General features: G+C 41.5%; 2 protein-coding genes across 2 annotated transcripts in view; one reads left to right on the forward strand and one right to left on the reverse strand.

Moving 5' to 3' along the window:
* LOC122801126 (activating signal cointegrator 1 complex subunit 3-like) overlaps positions 1-12,969 on the reverse strand; it is a 206,134-nt gene extending 193,165 nt beyond the window's left edge. Inside the window, exon 1 of the mRNA XM_044070661.1 lies at positions 12,828-12,969. Coding sequence (XP_043926596.1) covers positions 12,828-12,917 — 90 coding nt within the window. The 5' untranslated portion in view covers positions 12,918-12,969. The remainder of the gene's footprint in view (positions 1-12,827) is intronic.
* ASCC3 (activating signal cointegrator 1 complex subunit 3) overlaps positions 1-16,018 on the forward strand; it is a 4,485,173-nt gene that overhangs the window by 1,525,995 nt on the left and 2,943,160 nt on the right. The gene's annotated exons all lie outside the window — the stretch shown is intronic.

A 16,018-nucleotide genomic window follows, 5' to 3' on the forward strand; every position in this document is an offset into this window, starting at 1 on the left:
GTTGCCACCTTAGGAAGGAAGGCTGCATTAGTTCTGAGAGAACTCTCGCCCATATGGAAAATTAAATAGGGAGGATTGCATGACTGTGCCTTTAATTCTGAAATTCTTCTGGCAAATGTAACTGCCATCAGAAAGATGGTCTTCCAAGTTAGAAAGCTAATATCTACTGTGACCGGTTAAGTCAAAACTTGAAGCATGATGGTACCATTTCATAGCAGAAATGGGTCCCTGATTGGTAGTTGTGAAAGAAGGATTCCTATTATGAAAGCTTTAGAAATATTTACAGACTCTAGGCAAGAATCAATGTGCCCCAAAGTAAAAGTTTGAAATTGCTGCCATTTGAACCCTGATGGTGGAATAGCAAGAACCTTTGTCTTGGAATTTTTGGCTGATATCTTTGATAGTCGGAAAGGGTACAGAAAAGCAGTCCAGTCCCTTAAAAACCGCTCAGAGAATCTTCACCATTTACTGTAGTATACCTTTCTTTGTAGATGACTTCGGAGAAGCCAAAATAATCTTGACAATTGTTTTGGGAAGTCTGGCATCTCTGGCTACAATCAAAGTTGGAAGAAAGATGCGGTTAGTTTCATGGACTTCTAGTCCAGATAAGGCAAGCCAGATGGGCGAGACAAAAGATCTGGCTAGTGATTGAACATCCATGGAGGATGTAGTAGAAGAGGTCACAGGAAGGCGGAAAAAGTTTGCTGGGGCCAGAAGGGGGCAATGAGGATCACCCTGGCCTTGCACTGTCTTGCTTTCTGGATGAATTATCAATGGAAGAGGGTAGAAACGCATAAAGGAGACTCGTGGGACAACTGTGGACCACAGCATCCCTTAGTGACTGACCCTGTGGAGGGATCAAGATAAAGTAACAGCTGCACTTGCTGAGGTAGGAAGCAAAAGGCTCGCAGCAAAGTTGTCCTCAGCAACAACAGATTAGTAAGACTTAAAGATGACCACAAAGATGACACAGAGTGGTCTCGAATACCTACTTTCCTGGAGAAAAGGAGAATGGAGCCTCATGCTCACTGCTTCCAACAAGAACCACGGTCATGGAGAAGAGCAATGGGACTGAGAAGCCATCAGTTCTGACTTCCAAGCATATTTTGGGACTGGTCCAACTACTGGATCCAGCAAACGTTTTCTGGATACCTCCATACTTTCCAAAGGTGCCTTATCTGTTTCTTTACACTTCTCTCTGGCCTTTGACTTATCCAAATTTCTGGCGACAGATGCAGAGAAAGATCCTGCCAAAGTAGAAGCGCCTCTCTGTGGGGAAAGTAGCTTCTCCCATCTTGTTAAAGAGTTCTAGCGCTAAAAGCAGCACAAGACTGCCAGTCAAAGTCTAAATGGGCAGCACCCAAACAGTACACACACAGCAAATGTGGATCTTGATGGGGCAAATTGTGTCCACATTATTAGCATTTATTAAATCCCTGTGAATCAGAACTAGCCAGTAATTCACTCTTATTAGAAGTAAAAGGGGTGATAGAAAAAATGGCCACAGCAACAACTTATCAGCTAAAGAACAAAAGCAAAGAAGATACCCAGAAGAATAGTAGAATGACCAGCAGCCACTTTACTGCATAAAAACAGCAGTCAAGTGCTTTTGTCGAACTTGCTCCTGGCCACAAATTTAATTTTGTTGTTTTAGATAACATTCTGAAAGACCCTAGGAGATGTATACTAGAGGAACATATTTATATGAGAGACTTAATGTGGATCCCTAGGCTTAATGCATTAGATTCCACGGCTCTTAATGATGCTTGTTCCATTATACCACTTTTGAAGCTTAAGAGTTTTGAAGGTTGAATTTTGCCATTTTAACTCAACACAGGTTTTATATTTATTTTTATGTTACACTGTATTCGTAGTACTGTTTTTTATTAAAAATTTAATGTTTTTGTTATTAGGTAACAGAGTTACAAGTACTTTTACATGTGTTTTTAACACTTCATCTATTAGTCAGAGTTAACACATGACTGATGTAGATATTTAAGTGCTGGTTTTTGGTGATTATGGCAGTTCTAAAGAAGTCTTTAAGCTAGTCGAAAGCACTGGACTGCGTTTTTTTATTCAATAAAGTGGTTGCTGGCCATTCTACCATTCTTCCGGGTATCTTCCTTGGTTTTGTTCTTGGTTTTTGACTTCACTGGTTACTTCTTAAAGAACACAATATTAGTTAAAGAGCACTATGTAAAGTTTAAAGGATAAACTCACACAAACATTAAATACTTATATATCAGTAAACTAAACCTAACTACAGCAATACTAACACTATGCTAAAACACACAAGCTACTTAATTCTCCTATATGGCCAAACACACAAGTTACTGAATTTCCTATATGGCCAAACACACAAGCTACTTAATTTGCTATACGGCAAAAAAGGTATAAAAACTCTCAGTAGGAAGAGGAGAAAAATGCTTGAACCCAAAAAGGATACAAGCAATGGAAGAGCCTTCAAATATGCATCTGTATTCTTCAGGCAGAAAATGAGATCTGACATTAGAATGGAGTACAGATAATTATGGGTATGAGGAAAAGTCACAGCCCTGGAACCACAGAAGCTTCAAATTCAGTGCTGAGGTCAGATCTCGCCAGCTCCGACAACCCATATGTTGAATCGGGCAAAAATAGGCAACACTGGGTCAGTTACTAAAGCAGTTGTGTTATTGAAATCAACTATTCTTTGCTGCTGTCATAAAACTTATTACAAGAAAATGGAAGACAAGACAGAAACCAAAATTAAAAGAATTAATTATGGAACAGAAACCAAAAATAAAAATTATGGAAAAATCAAACAGCACAAATTGAAGAAAGTAAGCTACAATAATAGCAAAAAGAAAAAAAAATCAGTTAACAAAAGGTCCAAGTGGATCATCTTCCAACATAAAGAAGGAAACATGGGGAATATTAAAGAAGAAAACGTTAAGGGGGAAAATTAAGGCAGACATTACAAGAAACAGAGAAAACTATCAGCCTAGATTGAACCCTGTGTATACAGTTTGACTGTATATAGTTTTGAGCACAGTAAGAGAAAAGGAAGGGGTAATTACACTGAGGTAGATGTAAACTGCTGTAAAGACAGTAAAGGAAGCAAAAAGTACAGTTGTGTACACTTACCATAATGTAGATGTTTGAGTGTATTCACTGATGCAGTCATCACCTGTTGGTTATCCCTGCTGTGGTAGCCCCTCAGCCAGCCAGAATACCAGAGTCAATGTTTTTCTGCGTCGGCTGCAGTCACCTGTAGTCTGACATCAGGTCATCAGTGCTATAAAGCAAGGCATCATTGCATTAGTTTTTCTTGCACTAACCTGTCAGAAGTACAAGGAAATAAGGTAAAGTGGCCCTGGTGGCTAAAAGCCACCATCGGAAGCTTATGTCCCCTGGGGTAGATGATATAAGGAGGATGGTGGGAGGGAAACCAGGACTGCGGCAGTGAATACACTCAGACATCTACATTTATTTTAAGTGTACACTACTGTACTATGTTCTTTGTGTTTCACTGTTGCAGTCATCACCTGTGGGAGGATTCCCAAAGCTGAGGAGAGGGGTGGAAGGATAGGTTAGAGCCCTAGGCATGGGTCAGCAAGCCCTGCAGAACCGCAGAGGCAAACCCTGTCCTAGACTTAGAAAAAAGAGGTTGGTGGTAATGCTTTGCAAAGATATGGACAGAGGTCCAGGTGGCAGCTTCCAATATGTCCCTGTTGGGGACTCCTCTGAGGAAGGCTGTGGAAGTGGAGGCTGCCCTGGTGGAATGGGTACGAATAGACTTGGGGGGGGGGTTCCTATGCATTCAGTAGCAGAAATGGATACAGTGCAATATCCATTTGGAAATGCTTTGCTAAGAAATGGGCTTCCTCTCTGCCCCTGGGACAAAGCTGACAAGCAGCTGGTCTTTTTCTGAAGGGTTCAGTATGGTCCAGATAGTATCTGAGCTGTCTGTGCATGTCTAGAGAGTGCAGAATTCTTTCCCCCTTGTTTTGAGGGTTGGGAAAGAAGGTGGGTAGGTTGAGGGTCACTTCAGATGCCCACCCTGGGCATAAAGGAGGGGGGGGGTTAGTCCTCATGGAAACCCTGCCTGTATGGAAAATGATGAAGGGTTCAACAGCCATGAGTGCCTGAAGTTCTGAAACCCTTCTGGCAGAGGTGATAGCTAGTAGGAAGGCAGTCTTCCAGGAGAGGTATTTCAATTCTGTTAAAGCATCAGGTTCGAAAGGAGGTAAGATTAGTTTTTCTAAAACATAATTCAGGTCTCAGGCTGGCATGGGTGGCCTTCTGGGAGGTCCGATATTAGAAGCCCCTCTGACAAATTGTTTAATCAAAGGAGGAGAAAAGAGGGGTAAGTCTGAATCATAATGGGCTGAAATGAATGAGGCATGGATTTTAATAGAAGAGAAGGAGAGGCCACTATTGAGCAACTCTGCTAGGTAATCCAAGATTAGAGGGATGGAAGGGTGTGAGGTACTGGCCCCACTGGAGTTGCTCCAAAAGCAGAAACTTTTCCATTTCCCTGCATAAGATTTTTTGGTGCTGGGCCTTCTGGCCACTGTGATAATGTCTAGGACCCGTTTGCTTAACAGGGACTCTTGGTTAGCTTTTAAGGTATAAGCCATGCTGAAAGACAGAGTCTGCAAGTCTGGGTGCAGTATCTCCTCAGTCAGCTGGGTCAAGAGGTCTGAGATCAGGGGAAGCTGCCTGGGGGCTGTAAAGTCAGGCTATGCAATAAGGGGTACCAATGCTGCCTGGGCCAATCAGGAGAAATGAGGATGGCCTTTGGTCTCTCCTCCCTTATTTTGATCAGTACCTTTGGAATTAGAGGCAGAGGAGGGAAAGCGTACACAAAGAGGGAGTTCCAGGGAAAGGTCAAAGCATCCACCTTCCACACTAGGAGGTGATGTTCCCTGGTACAGAACCCTTGCAGCTGGTGGTTGAGGTGCAAAGCAAAGAGATCCAGCTCCGGAGTCCCCCACTCCTGAGTGATTTGCAGAAAGATTTCCCTGTGGAGCTGCCATTCGTGGGGGTCAAGTAAGTTTCTGCTTAGGTGGTCTGCCCAGGGTGTTGTTGACCCCTGGTAGGTATTGGACAATTAAGTGTAGACCCATGGAGGCAGCTGTTAGCCAGAGGTTCATGGCTAGTCTGCATAGAGAGTAAGATTGGGTTCCCTCCCGTTTGTTGATATACCACATTACAGTGGTGTTTTCTGTTTTTATAAGGAGGACCCCTAGCCTGAGATGGGGATTGAAGAATGTCAGAGCCTTTTGTGCTGCCATAATTTCTTTCCGATTGATGTGTTAGTGAAGGTACTGGGCAACCAAAGACCTTGGGTGCACCTGCCTGCTAGGTGAGCGCCCCAAGCAATGTCTGAGGCATCAGTGGTGATGGTCTGGCCGGAAGGGCAGAGGATGAAGTGAAGACCCTTGTTCTTGGCACAGGCCTCTGCCCACCAGAGAAACTCGGCCCTTATACATGGGATCAGAGGGAGAGAGGTCTCTAGAGACAGAGTACTGGCACCAAAAGTTCTTTAGATACCACTGAAGTTTTCTCATGTGAAGCCTGGCCAGAGGAATTAGAAGGATGCAAGATGCCATGTATCTCAGGGCTTGCAGGAACTTCCTCGGGGTGAGGTGACTTCTGGAAGCCAGCTGGGTAAAGCCAGCTGGGTAAAGTAGAGAGGCAGGAATCTCTGCTTTTCTGGGGATAGGAAGGCCATCTGGGATGTTGTGTCTATCAGAGCCCTGAAGAAAATGATCTTCTTGATGCAGGTTTGCTTTGATTTCTTCTCATTGATGGTGAACCCCAGAGAAGTTAGGAGTGATTTGACAAAGAGAAGGTCCTGGAGCAGCTATTATCTGCATTCTGCCTGAATGAGGCAGTTGTCCAGGTAAGGGTAAATCTGTATATTTCTTTGTCTGCAAAATGTTATGGCCAGGGCTAAGCATTTGGTTAATACTCTGGGTGCAGTAGATAAGCCAAAGGGGAGCACAGAGAACTGAAAGTGTTGTGATCCTGCCCTGAAGCGCAATAATTTCCTGCAGGACTCCCTTATGGGGATGTGGAGGTAGGCATCTTTTAGGTCTTGGGTCACTAGCCAGGCATTTTTTGTTAGCATAAGCAGCAGCTGCTGCAAGGTGAGCATTTTGAATCTGGGGACCACCAGGGAGGTGTTCAGAATGGACAGATCCAGGATGGGGCACCAAGTGCCCTTTTTTCTGGAAACAAGGAAGAGTCTGGAATAAAAGCCTTTGCCTGCTTGATCTGGGGGGACAGGTTCTACTGCCCCCTGGGATATGAGAGTTTGGACCTGTTTCAGTGCCTCTGCCCACTGGTTTGGAGGCATGTCTGGGTACTCTCTTGGAATTGGGAGTTCGCTGAAAGAGAATTTGTATCCCTGAAAAAATTATCTTTAAGACCTATTGGTCCTTTGTTACAGAAAGCCAATTTTCTTTGAAGAGGGAGAGCCCTCCTCCTAGTTCTTGGTGAGTGAAAGGAGGGCTGTGGGGGGAGTCATTGTGAATTTTTGCCATAGAAGGGTGGCTTAGAACTCCCTGGCTTTGGGGCAGAAATGGTCCACTGTTTGCTTCTCTGCTGGCCCTGGGATAGGGGCCTGGATGGTCTTGTCCCTGCGGGGCTTACTTCGGCCCTGTCTGCTAGATGCAGGGAAGGACCAGTGCTTAGAGGGAAAGTTCCTGCTGAACCTGGGAGGTTCAACCTGAAAGAAATCTTTTACTGTTTGTTTTGCTTTGTCTTCCATCTTTTTAAGCACCTCCTCTGCTTTTACTCCAAACAAGCGCTCCTTATTCAGGGGTGCATCAATAAGTTTAGACTTGATATGATCAGGGAGAGGTTGTTCCTTCAGCCATGCATGTCTCCTAATTACAGATCCTGTCATTGCTGCCCTGCTAGAGGCTTCTAGGGCATCATATCCACAGTGTAATGAGTGTTTGGCCACTTGACAAGCAGAGTGCAGTAAATCTGCAAACTCTCGAATTGGCACAGTCAGGAAAGGTTGAAATGTAAGTGTGTTGCTGATATTTTAACATATGGAACTGACAACTGAGTGCTCGGATACTAAGGTTGCAGACGTGTATACTTTTTTACCCAATCTATCCAGAGCTCTGGAGTCCTTGGCAGAAGGAATAGGATTCTTGGCAGGACTAGTCTTAGCTCCTTTAGGTCCCTGTGTAATGACATCTGGGTCTGCAGCAGGATTTCTGTACAGGTATGTGTGGGAAACCTGTACTCTGTAATACCGGTCGGGTTTACTGGGAGCAGGTGGGACGGTGTCAGGGGCTAAGCTGCATTCATGGAAAAAGTCATCCACCACTTCTAAAATGGGGTGGGTGGCCAGGGGTCTGTGCTGGGGCAGGTCCAGAACCTCTCTAAGTCTTTTCTTAGACTGGTGGAAGTCCTGAGATTACCACTCAAAAGGTTCCCTGAGGGTGTGAAGGGTTTCCCCGAAGGAATGGTCCTCTGGAGGAGAGGCAGAAGGGATGGATTCCTCTGCATCTGAATCCTCATAAGCAGTCAGAGGTTGCTGTTCCTCTTCAAAATCTGAATAGTCAGATTCCTCAGAATCCTGTTTTGTCAATTTCTGGAGAAGGGTGCCTTTTCCTTTTATAAGTTGTAGCCTGACTACCCCAGATAAGGGAGAGGAGATCCTCCTCCATTTTAAGTATTTGTGCTTGGGGTGGTAGAGCAGGAGCAAGATGGTGGCTAGAAGCAAAATTTCTAGGGATGGCCTGGCTTCTAGGCCTGAGAGAATCTGTCAGTCTAAGAGAAATAGTAGTCTGATGAGAAGACGTCGGTTTTTGTCTAGATTTGGTAGTGCAAAAAGCCTACTCGGAAGCCAGTGCCTGCGTTGCGGCTCAGAACCCAACCAAGGCAGAGAAAGCCAAAGGCTCGGAAGACAAAGAAGATTTTTGCGGCATACCAGACTCCGAAAGGGTCTCAGTAGAGGCCTGCATAGATATCAAATCGGGCATCAGGGGCTGCAAAAGCGCCTCACTGAATTCTTTTGAACTGACTTCCAGTTTAGCGGTAGCATTGTCAGAAGGCTTAGCCTTGTGAGGTCTGTCTCTATCTTTATCTCTGCGTTTTTTTGGAATGTCCACAGACTGTTAGCTGATGAACGCCATATCAGAATGCAAAGACGGAAAATGAAAATAACTGTCTACAAAAGGAGCTCTACGGCGAATGGTTCTCGCATTAAAGAGGGCACATAACCGGCAACAGGGGGGGGGGGCTTCATGGTCTGGGCCTAAACAAGTGATGCAGTAAGAATGGAAGTGTCAGTGTGGGATCTGCTTTCCACAGCTGAGACAATTGTTCACTTGTTTGGACATCGATTACTGCAAGAAAAAGGGTCCCCAATGAGGTACTTTGCTTTAGAATTTTTCAGCTGAAATTCAAACTCTGGTAGTGACCGACCAGCACTCATGCGAACTGCTTCTGCTATGGGCTCCCCAGCAAGAAAGACTGATGTAATGACACTGGCTGCCTTGCTTTATAGCAATGACAACCTGACGTCAGACTACAGGTGACTGCAGCCAAAGCAGAAAAACACAGACTCTGGTATTCAAGCAGGCAGAGAGCTGCCACAGCAGGGATGACCCACAGGTGATGACTGCAACAGTGAAACATGAACATCAATGGTGCGGTATACAGTTGAGAAAAGGTGGTTTATAAAAGTAGTATAAACAAAGACTGATCAGATGTGAACCAAAGTGACCTGTAGAAAAGTTTGTAAATGGATAAAAATGATGGTCAGTACTCAAGCCTGGTTGCTAGTGGAATGTGGAAAGTGCACCATGCATAGTTTATACTATATGGTTTCTTCTATAACACTAAAGATGTTGCTAACGTTTAAAAAATAAATAAGGACACATAATGCACCATCTAATACAAGTCCCAAGGAGACTGCCTTAACTGGTTGCATGGGCCATAAATAGTCTTCAAGATGTTCTGAATCATTAACAAACCAATCAAAGAGCAGACAAACATCACAACAGGAGAACTTCCAGCAGTCATGGACCTCTTAACAATAGAGAGAGAACACATCATCACAGAGAAATACAGGAAGGGGAAGAAAAAGGGTCCAAAAATGTTGGTAAAGGAATCAGCTTTAGCTGAGGAGACTTTGTTGTAGAAAAAAAATGACTGGATAGGATATTTTCTTCTTTTACTTTGTTGATCAAAGGACTAATCAGTTTTTTCTTGTGAAAAGAGCACCATTAACACAAACTCTTACAGACTTAATGGTTATGTACTACATACTTGATTTAATAGTTAATTTTTCATGACATCTCCATTTTTAAAAAGTAGCAATGGCAACCTGTGTATTAAGAAAACAGTTCAGAGTACTTGGTTACTTGTAAAATACCAGTCACTAGGAACATACAGCACATTTTAACATTTTCCACCTATGCAAAGACAATATAATTTGAGTAGAGAACTTTGTATGTTGCCTTTATTGAGACATCATCATTCATTAAGTATAATGAAAGCAGCCAAAGGGGAAAGGCTTGCTCTCATTACCCAAGCTAACTATGTAATCAAAGCAGTTTTTACAAAATTCTCAAATTGTCAGGTGCCTTGTACAGAAATTATAGGTGCTTATAAAAAAGTAGATTATATTAGTAAGTTATTTCAAGACAGCATATCTCAGAAATTTTCATTTTTCAAATAATGTAATCAAAGATACCACTTTTCTATTCCAAAGATGTATAAAGACAGAAATAAGCTGCCTTTTAGGCATACTGTGTCTGTGAGCAGGTCGTTGATTGAACCACTTGCCATGTGAGAACATGAAAAACTTGAGCCTTTATTAAACAAAATTTGGTCTTTCACTAAAGACTCACTGCATTTTCTAAGCCATCTTTGTTTACTTTCTAAGCAGTAAATCAACATGGGTAAATTTTATTGGTTGTCTTCTTCTTTTGGCATTTCCCAGTTAGGGGTCGCCACAGTGGATCACCTGTCCTCTCATGATTGGCAGTGGAGTTTTACGTTGTCGAGTTGCCAGCCTGGTGCCCAACCTTCCACAGAAGGCACACACACGCACACTCACACCTAGGGCCAATTTAGAGTGTCCAATCCACCTACAACATGTTTTTGTGACGTGGGAGGAAACCGGAGCACCCGGAGGAAACCCACGCGACCACAGGGAGGACATGCAGACTCCACACAGAAGGCACCCCCAGCCGAGAATTGAACCAGAGAACCTCTTGCTGTGAGGTGGCAATGCTAACAACTGCACCACCGTGGCCGCCCGGTAAATTTTATTGGTAACCATAATGAAATGTTGGTCCCACTAAAGTGAGTTCTGAAATACAGAAACTGACTAGCCTTAAAAACGGACTTGCATATACCAAGTCTGAAACTGCCATTTCCAGGTATATTCCCTTTTCTCTGAGGTATGGCAATCATGGAGTTGGTATTTCTAAGTTCGGGGGGGGGGGTGCAGGTGGGCTTTTTCCCCTGCAAAAATTTAAGTTTAATGGAGAAGAGTGATCTTCAAGATTCTCTTTTTTTCATGGCTTTGGTAGGGGAGGGGGGTGAGCTTGTCAGCACTTGGTATTTGTAATGCTGACATTTCAAATAGGGCGCCATCTTATTTGCTGTGGTGGATAAAACTTCCCCGTACATCTGTAAACCACACAGGGAAGTTCAGCTTTCGAGAAATATTTCTTTCTACAAACTCTTGTGTACCACAGTAATGTCATGAATGTGACCTCTGAAATAACTGAGAAAATTTTACGTAATAAATGTTTTTCTACTTTACAAAACGTACTTTAAGCAACTGTCATTTGTGGCAATAGTGTCAATATTTGCCTCTTCTTTTGTTAACAGTTACTTCCAGTTGGGGGAGTGAGTTTCTAAACGTTTTGCAAAGCTTCATTAAAGTACTATTTTACAGTAGAAACAAATATGACATTCTTTATACAGAGTGGTAGTAAAAGTTGAAGTTGAATACTTTTTACATGAGGTCAATATGTCAACTGATTTTCTTTTTTTTACGTTTATTTACACAAATGGGAAAAACAAGGTTACTTTTTTGGGCATTTTATTACATAAGGAAAGAAGTGAGAGAACTTAATACTAAAACTTTTAAGTCCAAGTATGTTTCACTCACATGCAGACTGTTTCTGTTCACACAAGAAGGGTGAAAACTCAGTTAAGAAATGACTGGTAAGAGTCGTGTGTAACTTCTGAAGATTTTAATAGTACAGTTGAATTTTTACAACATACATTTTTGGAAAGAGGTTAGAAAGAAACCTTTGCTGATGACATTAACAGTTTAAATTTCTCTCAATAGTACATATATACTAGCACGGAATGCTGATAAAACATCAGAGACCCGACCTGAATTTTAATATCATGTTAGCAAACAGTACTGCTGCAAGAACATTTAAAACAATTTTGTTTGCAACAGCCAATAGATGCTTTATGGAAGTGACATACTTAACATAAAAGATGAAAAAAAACTATGCTTACCAAAACAGAAATTTCAAGTAGTTTCAGACAGATGTGCAGCACTTATTAATCTGCCTTTGTTTACCAAGAGAGGCCAAATAGGTTTGTCAAAACTCTTTTTCGGCTGAGGCCCGGGGAAAAAAGCTCCAGATATAAACATAACATAGTGAAGAGTCATTTTAGCACAGTAATAATACATTTACAGGTTTGGTACTTACAATCCTACAGTTTTTCAGGTTCATTGTATTTACAGTAATTTAACACAGATGATTAGGCAGACATTGCTTTTTTGACAGGTCTAAGTATTAAACATGACCACTTCCAGTCAGTAAATAGCTGTAGGGGTATGCCTTTATGCATAACCATGGTATTACAGAGATTAAGAGAGAAGTATAGTTCAATGCATACATTCTTGCCCACATCTTTTGCAATGTTATATCTATCTTTGCTCTAAACAAGCCTGTGTCTACTTCCAATGAATATTCAACATTGCATCTACCCATGCAAACTATGTACAAGCTTTCTAAATGATGTTTATGTAAGGTACTGCAAAGCTTTTTCTCTTGTATTTATACACTTACATATCAGAGAGCATACAAAACATAGGTAACTGTATTTTACGTATTTATCAAAACTACTTCTTCCCGGGCTTCCACTGAAAAAAGGGTTTATCCCAGTTGGACTTTCCCAGTAAACAAAGATATAGACGGACATAAAAGCAATATTTAAAAGCTGTCTCTGATTTTGGCTCATTGTCCCCCATTATATTTGGCTCTGCTTCACTACGAGGTATGTTAGCACTGAAGTTTTAATTTATATCAGAAGTGAAAGTGCTTAACTTTTGGATTTTGTTTTAATAAAACAATATTCTCTTAAAGGAATCATTTTTTAATCTTTTTTTTTTTTAATTTGAAGATGTGAACAGCTCTGAAAGTATACAAAATGAACTGTATTAAAGGCAAAAAAAAAATCAAATCATCTCTAGCAGCAGCACAGAGTGAAAATTCCTCTCTTAGATATAGTAGTGTCACATTTCAAGCAAATGGACAGTTTTACTACTTGCATACACATCCAACAGAACACACACCACATGAAGCAACTTTTCATGAAAATACTACACTGGTCTTGGATATGCAAGTATTCAGTGCACAAATGGCTGGATACTGATGTTAGTTACCCTTACGGGGTGGGCCTTGTCAAGGCAATTGCTACAAGATCTAAAGATATGTGCAAATTTGCCCTTTACACCTCTTACTGTATGACCTCCTGTATCTGCATCAAAGATTTCATTTCAGCATAATTCAAAACTGCAGTATTTGTTAAACAAGGTATCTGAAAAAGCTTACCTTTAAGTCTGAAGACTCCTCAAGAATATCATTTTTTCTGGTGACATTTGAGAAGGAACGCAAAGCTCCTGTAAGACGTGGTAAAGCCATCAGCTGCTCAAAGATCCATACAACAGAAAACCTTCCACATGCAAGATCTGAAAGAACAAGGAAACAAATCTGTCATCATTCCAACCACATTCCCATCCTGAAAATTACAATTATTCATTCCTGATTAAACAGAAGTAAAATAATCATACTCTGCCTATCAAGCATGCATTTATCTACATCTTTCATTGTCTTTGCATATTTGCTCGTGTGTGCCATGTGTCCATTTACTGTACACTTTGCAAAAATGTATCTACCATACCTGACTTAGCTCATTCTGCAACAGTCTCAACAAGTTTAGAGGAGTGTCTAAGGGCCTAAACACATTATTCAGACCACCAATTCCAATGGGATTTCTAAAACTAAGAGGGGAAGATGGGAATAAAGAACACACTAAATGATGTCACAAATTGTAGAATAAGCATTCTGTATGAAGACCTTGGCATACCAGGCCAATATATTTAGGCACACGAGATCTGGGGAAACCGAGAAGGTACTACCTGAAAATGGTGACAGCACTTAACCTGGACTGTATTTATTTGGAGAGGCAGATTACCACAGGAGATTATCAAACTGTAAAAACTCAACACCCTATCCTACAACTACAAATAATGAGCTAGTCATCTGGATAAGGAAAAAGCAAATGCCTTGCAACCCAAGAATTACTGCATCTGGTGAGGGCACAAAGTGATCCCCCCCCGCAGAGACAACATCCATGCCACAAGGAAATAGTACAAGCTGAAAATGGTGATGCACCACTTCAGACATGCATCTTTTGAAGGTCAGACCTGCAACATGATAGAAAGCACTGTACAGAACCAGGATATCCTCCAAAATCACTTGGGAGAGGAGAAATACCAAAAGATGTGCAACTTTTCTAAAATTCTGACCACAGACTAAGCTACTCAAGTTAGAGTATTCGTTTTTATTGCCTCTCTCCTCTGTAACAAGAGATTGCTCCTGAGATAAAGAAAGGTCCCCCACTTGTTTTTTTTTTGTTTTTTTTTTTTTAAAGGTCCACCAGATTTTGAAATCACATTCAAAAACAGGCTGACCCACTGGAGTCCCAGAAAGGAGGCTATCGATGCTCCAAACCATCTACAACATCTGAAAATTCGTAACTTTCTCCACCAGGGTAGAACTCCACTTCACCACTCAAAAAAGCCAAACAACAACCCATTCCTCAAAGAATCACCCTCATCCCAAATTCCATAATATTTAAATTCATCACTATGGAATCCTTCCCCAACTTCGCCAGCAGATTCTCAGAAAGAAACTCCATATAACCAGAGGTCACGATCTACCCTCTACTCCTAAGCTGCCTCTTGGGAAGGTAAAGCAAACTGAACACACACTGTAATGGCCTCCAAAATGTAGGAATCTACCTCTAAGTAAATATGTTGCACCTTTCTTTCTTACTTTGAGAATAATTAAAAGCATTTCTCTTTAAGCAAGCAAAATGTGAACACTGTAATAAGGAAAATTTGTCACACACCTAACATCTTTCTACTTGTTTAACAGGCCACCAACAAAATTGTTACTAAGATTTCCAAGGCATTCCACATGCTATGAACTCTGTGTTAACTCAGATTACTCATGCTGTATGAAACATTTCAGTTTAGTGTAACTCTTGTAAAACTGCCCCCCCCCCCTACAATGTAAATTGTGTTGCTCCTTACTTCTACATGCTCTTGCTTTTTGTGTATTATTTTTATCAAATGAGTTGAGCCTGAAAATGGACCATGTGGGCATACATGATTTTGAGAACAGAGTTATGAATAAGAAAAGTTTTAGGATACCCAAACACTTGTTACAAAAGCACAAACATTACAATACTGACATGAATGACACATCTGTGCTGCATATACAGGTCATCTAAAAATGTAAAGCAATCTGCTGTCCAAAGAGATCAAACTGGTTATCTGTGGTGAAGACCATTTATAGCTGCACAAGAAACATGATCAGGCAGAAAAGGGAACAGTCAAAATAGTTTATGGATGTCAGAAATAATTCCAGAGACATACTGACATGTATAAAGAAAAGATGACCAACACAAAAAAATGTCATCAGTAGGGAAAGAAATTCAGGTTGTCTTTCACTTGAGGAAATAAGCTATCTCAATGTCTTAAGCTCAGTACATATAAAACATTTCCCAATCAAATAAAAATTTAAATATTTTAAGAAGTGAAATGAATCACATCTGGGAATAATGAACTGCAAAGAAAAAGCAACAGAAGTAGCTCCACAGCGTACAAGGATAAAGCCTTGACTGAAACTTAGATGACTGTGGTTTGACTATCAGCCTGGACTCTGGACAAGCTAATAAAGGGAAGATGGCAGTGGCCAGATAATACCAGTTCACCCACCCTGGGGGAGGTAGAGTGATTTCCCATGTAACTGGCTTTCAAAGGCAACAAGAGACTCACCATTCACACAAGGACTGGCTAAAGATGTCTATGCCCAGTAAACTCTGCAATGTTCAGGAGCTTTGCTACATGCAGAGCTCCTGTCCATGGCCCAGTAAACTCTGCTACATGCAGGAGCTGTGCATGTGGTAAAGACAGAAGCAAGTACATGACACAGTGAAAGCACTGTGAGATATTTGCAAATATTAGGCTAGCATAGGGACCAGCAAACATGCCTGAAGAAAACACACACTACAACTTCCTGGATTATGACCTCTCTTCCTGATCACCCTTACATAAAAATGGTCAAATAAAGAAGAGAGATGTCACTAAGATAATCTCTGGTGGAGAACAGGAATCCTTCATGGGGTGATGTGAGGTGCTAAGCATCTATGCAAAGATCAGAGCAGAATGATCCTGAAAGAGAGGTTTGATGGCCAAAAGGCAATGAAGGGAAAAGGGGAAAAAAGCCATATATATAATTCATCAGCCAGGGATGTTGACTCAACTGGAGTAAACAGTTCCAGAATTCTGCCATGTTCAATTCATATCACAGCAATCAATGGAAGACATGCTACTATACCTGGTACCAGTTCATCCATGTAGCAGAGTGGGCAGGGAAGCCAGGAATCTTGAGTGTAGATTATTAATCCAAGTTTTTGATACACTTAAACTGACAGATATAACATGCAAGTGCAT

The sequence above is a fragment of the Protopterus annectens genome, chromosome 1.part0 (assembly GCF_019279795.1).
Source record: "Protopterus annectens isolate FY-2018-M chromosome 1.part0, PAN1.0, whole genome shotgun sequence".
Lineage (NCBI taxonomy): Eukaryota > Metazoa > Chordata > Ceratodontiformes > Protopteridae > Protopterus > Protopterus annectens.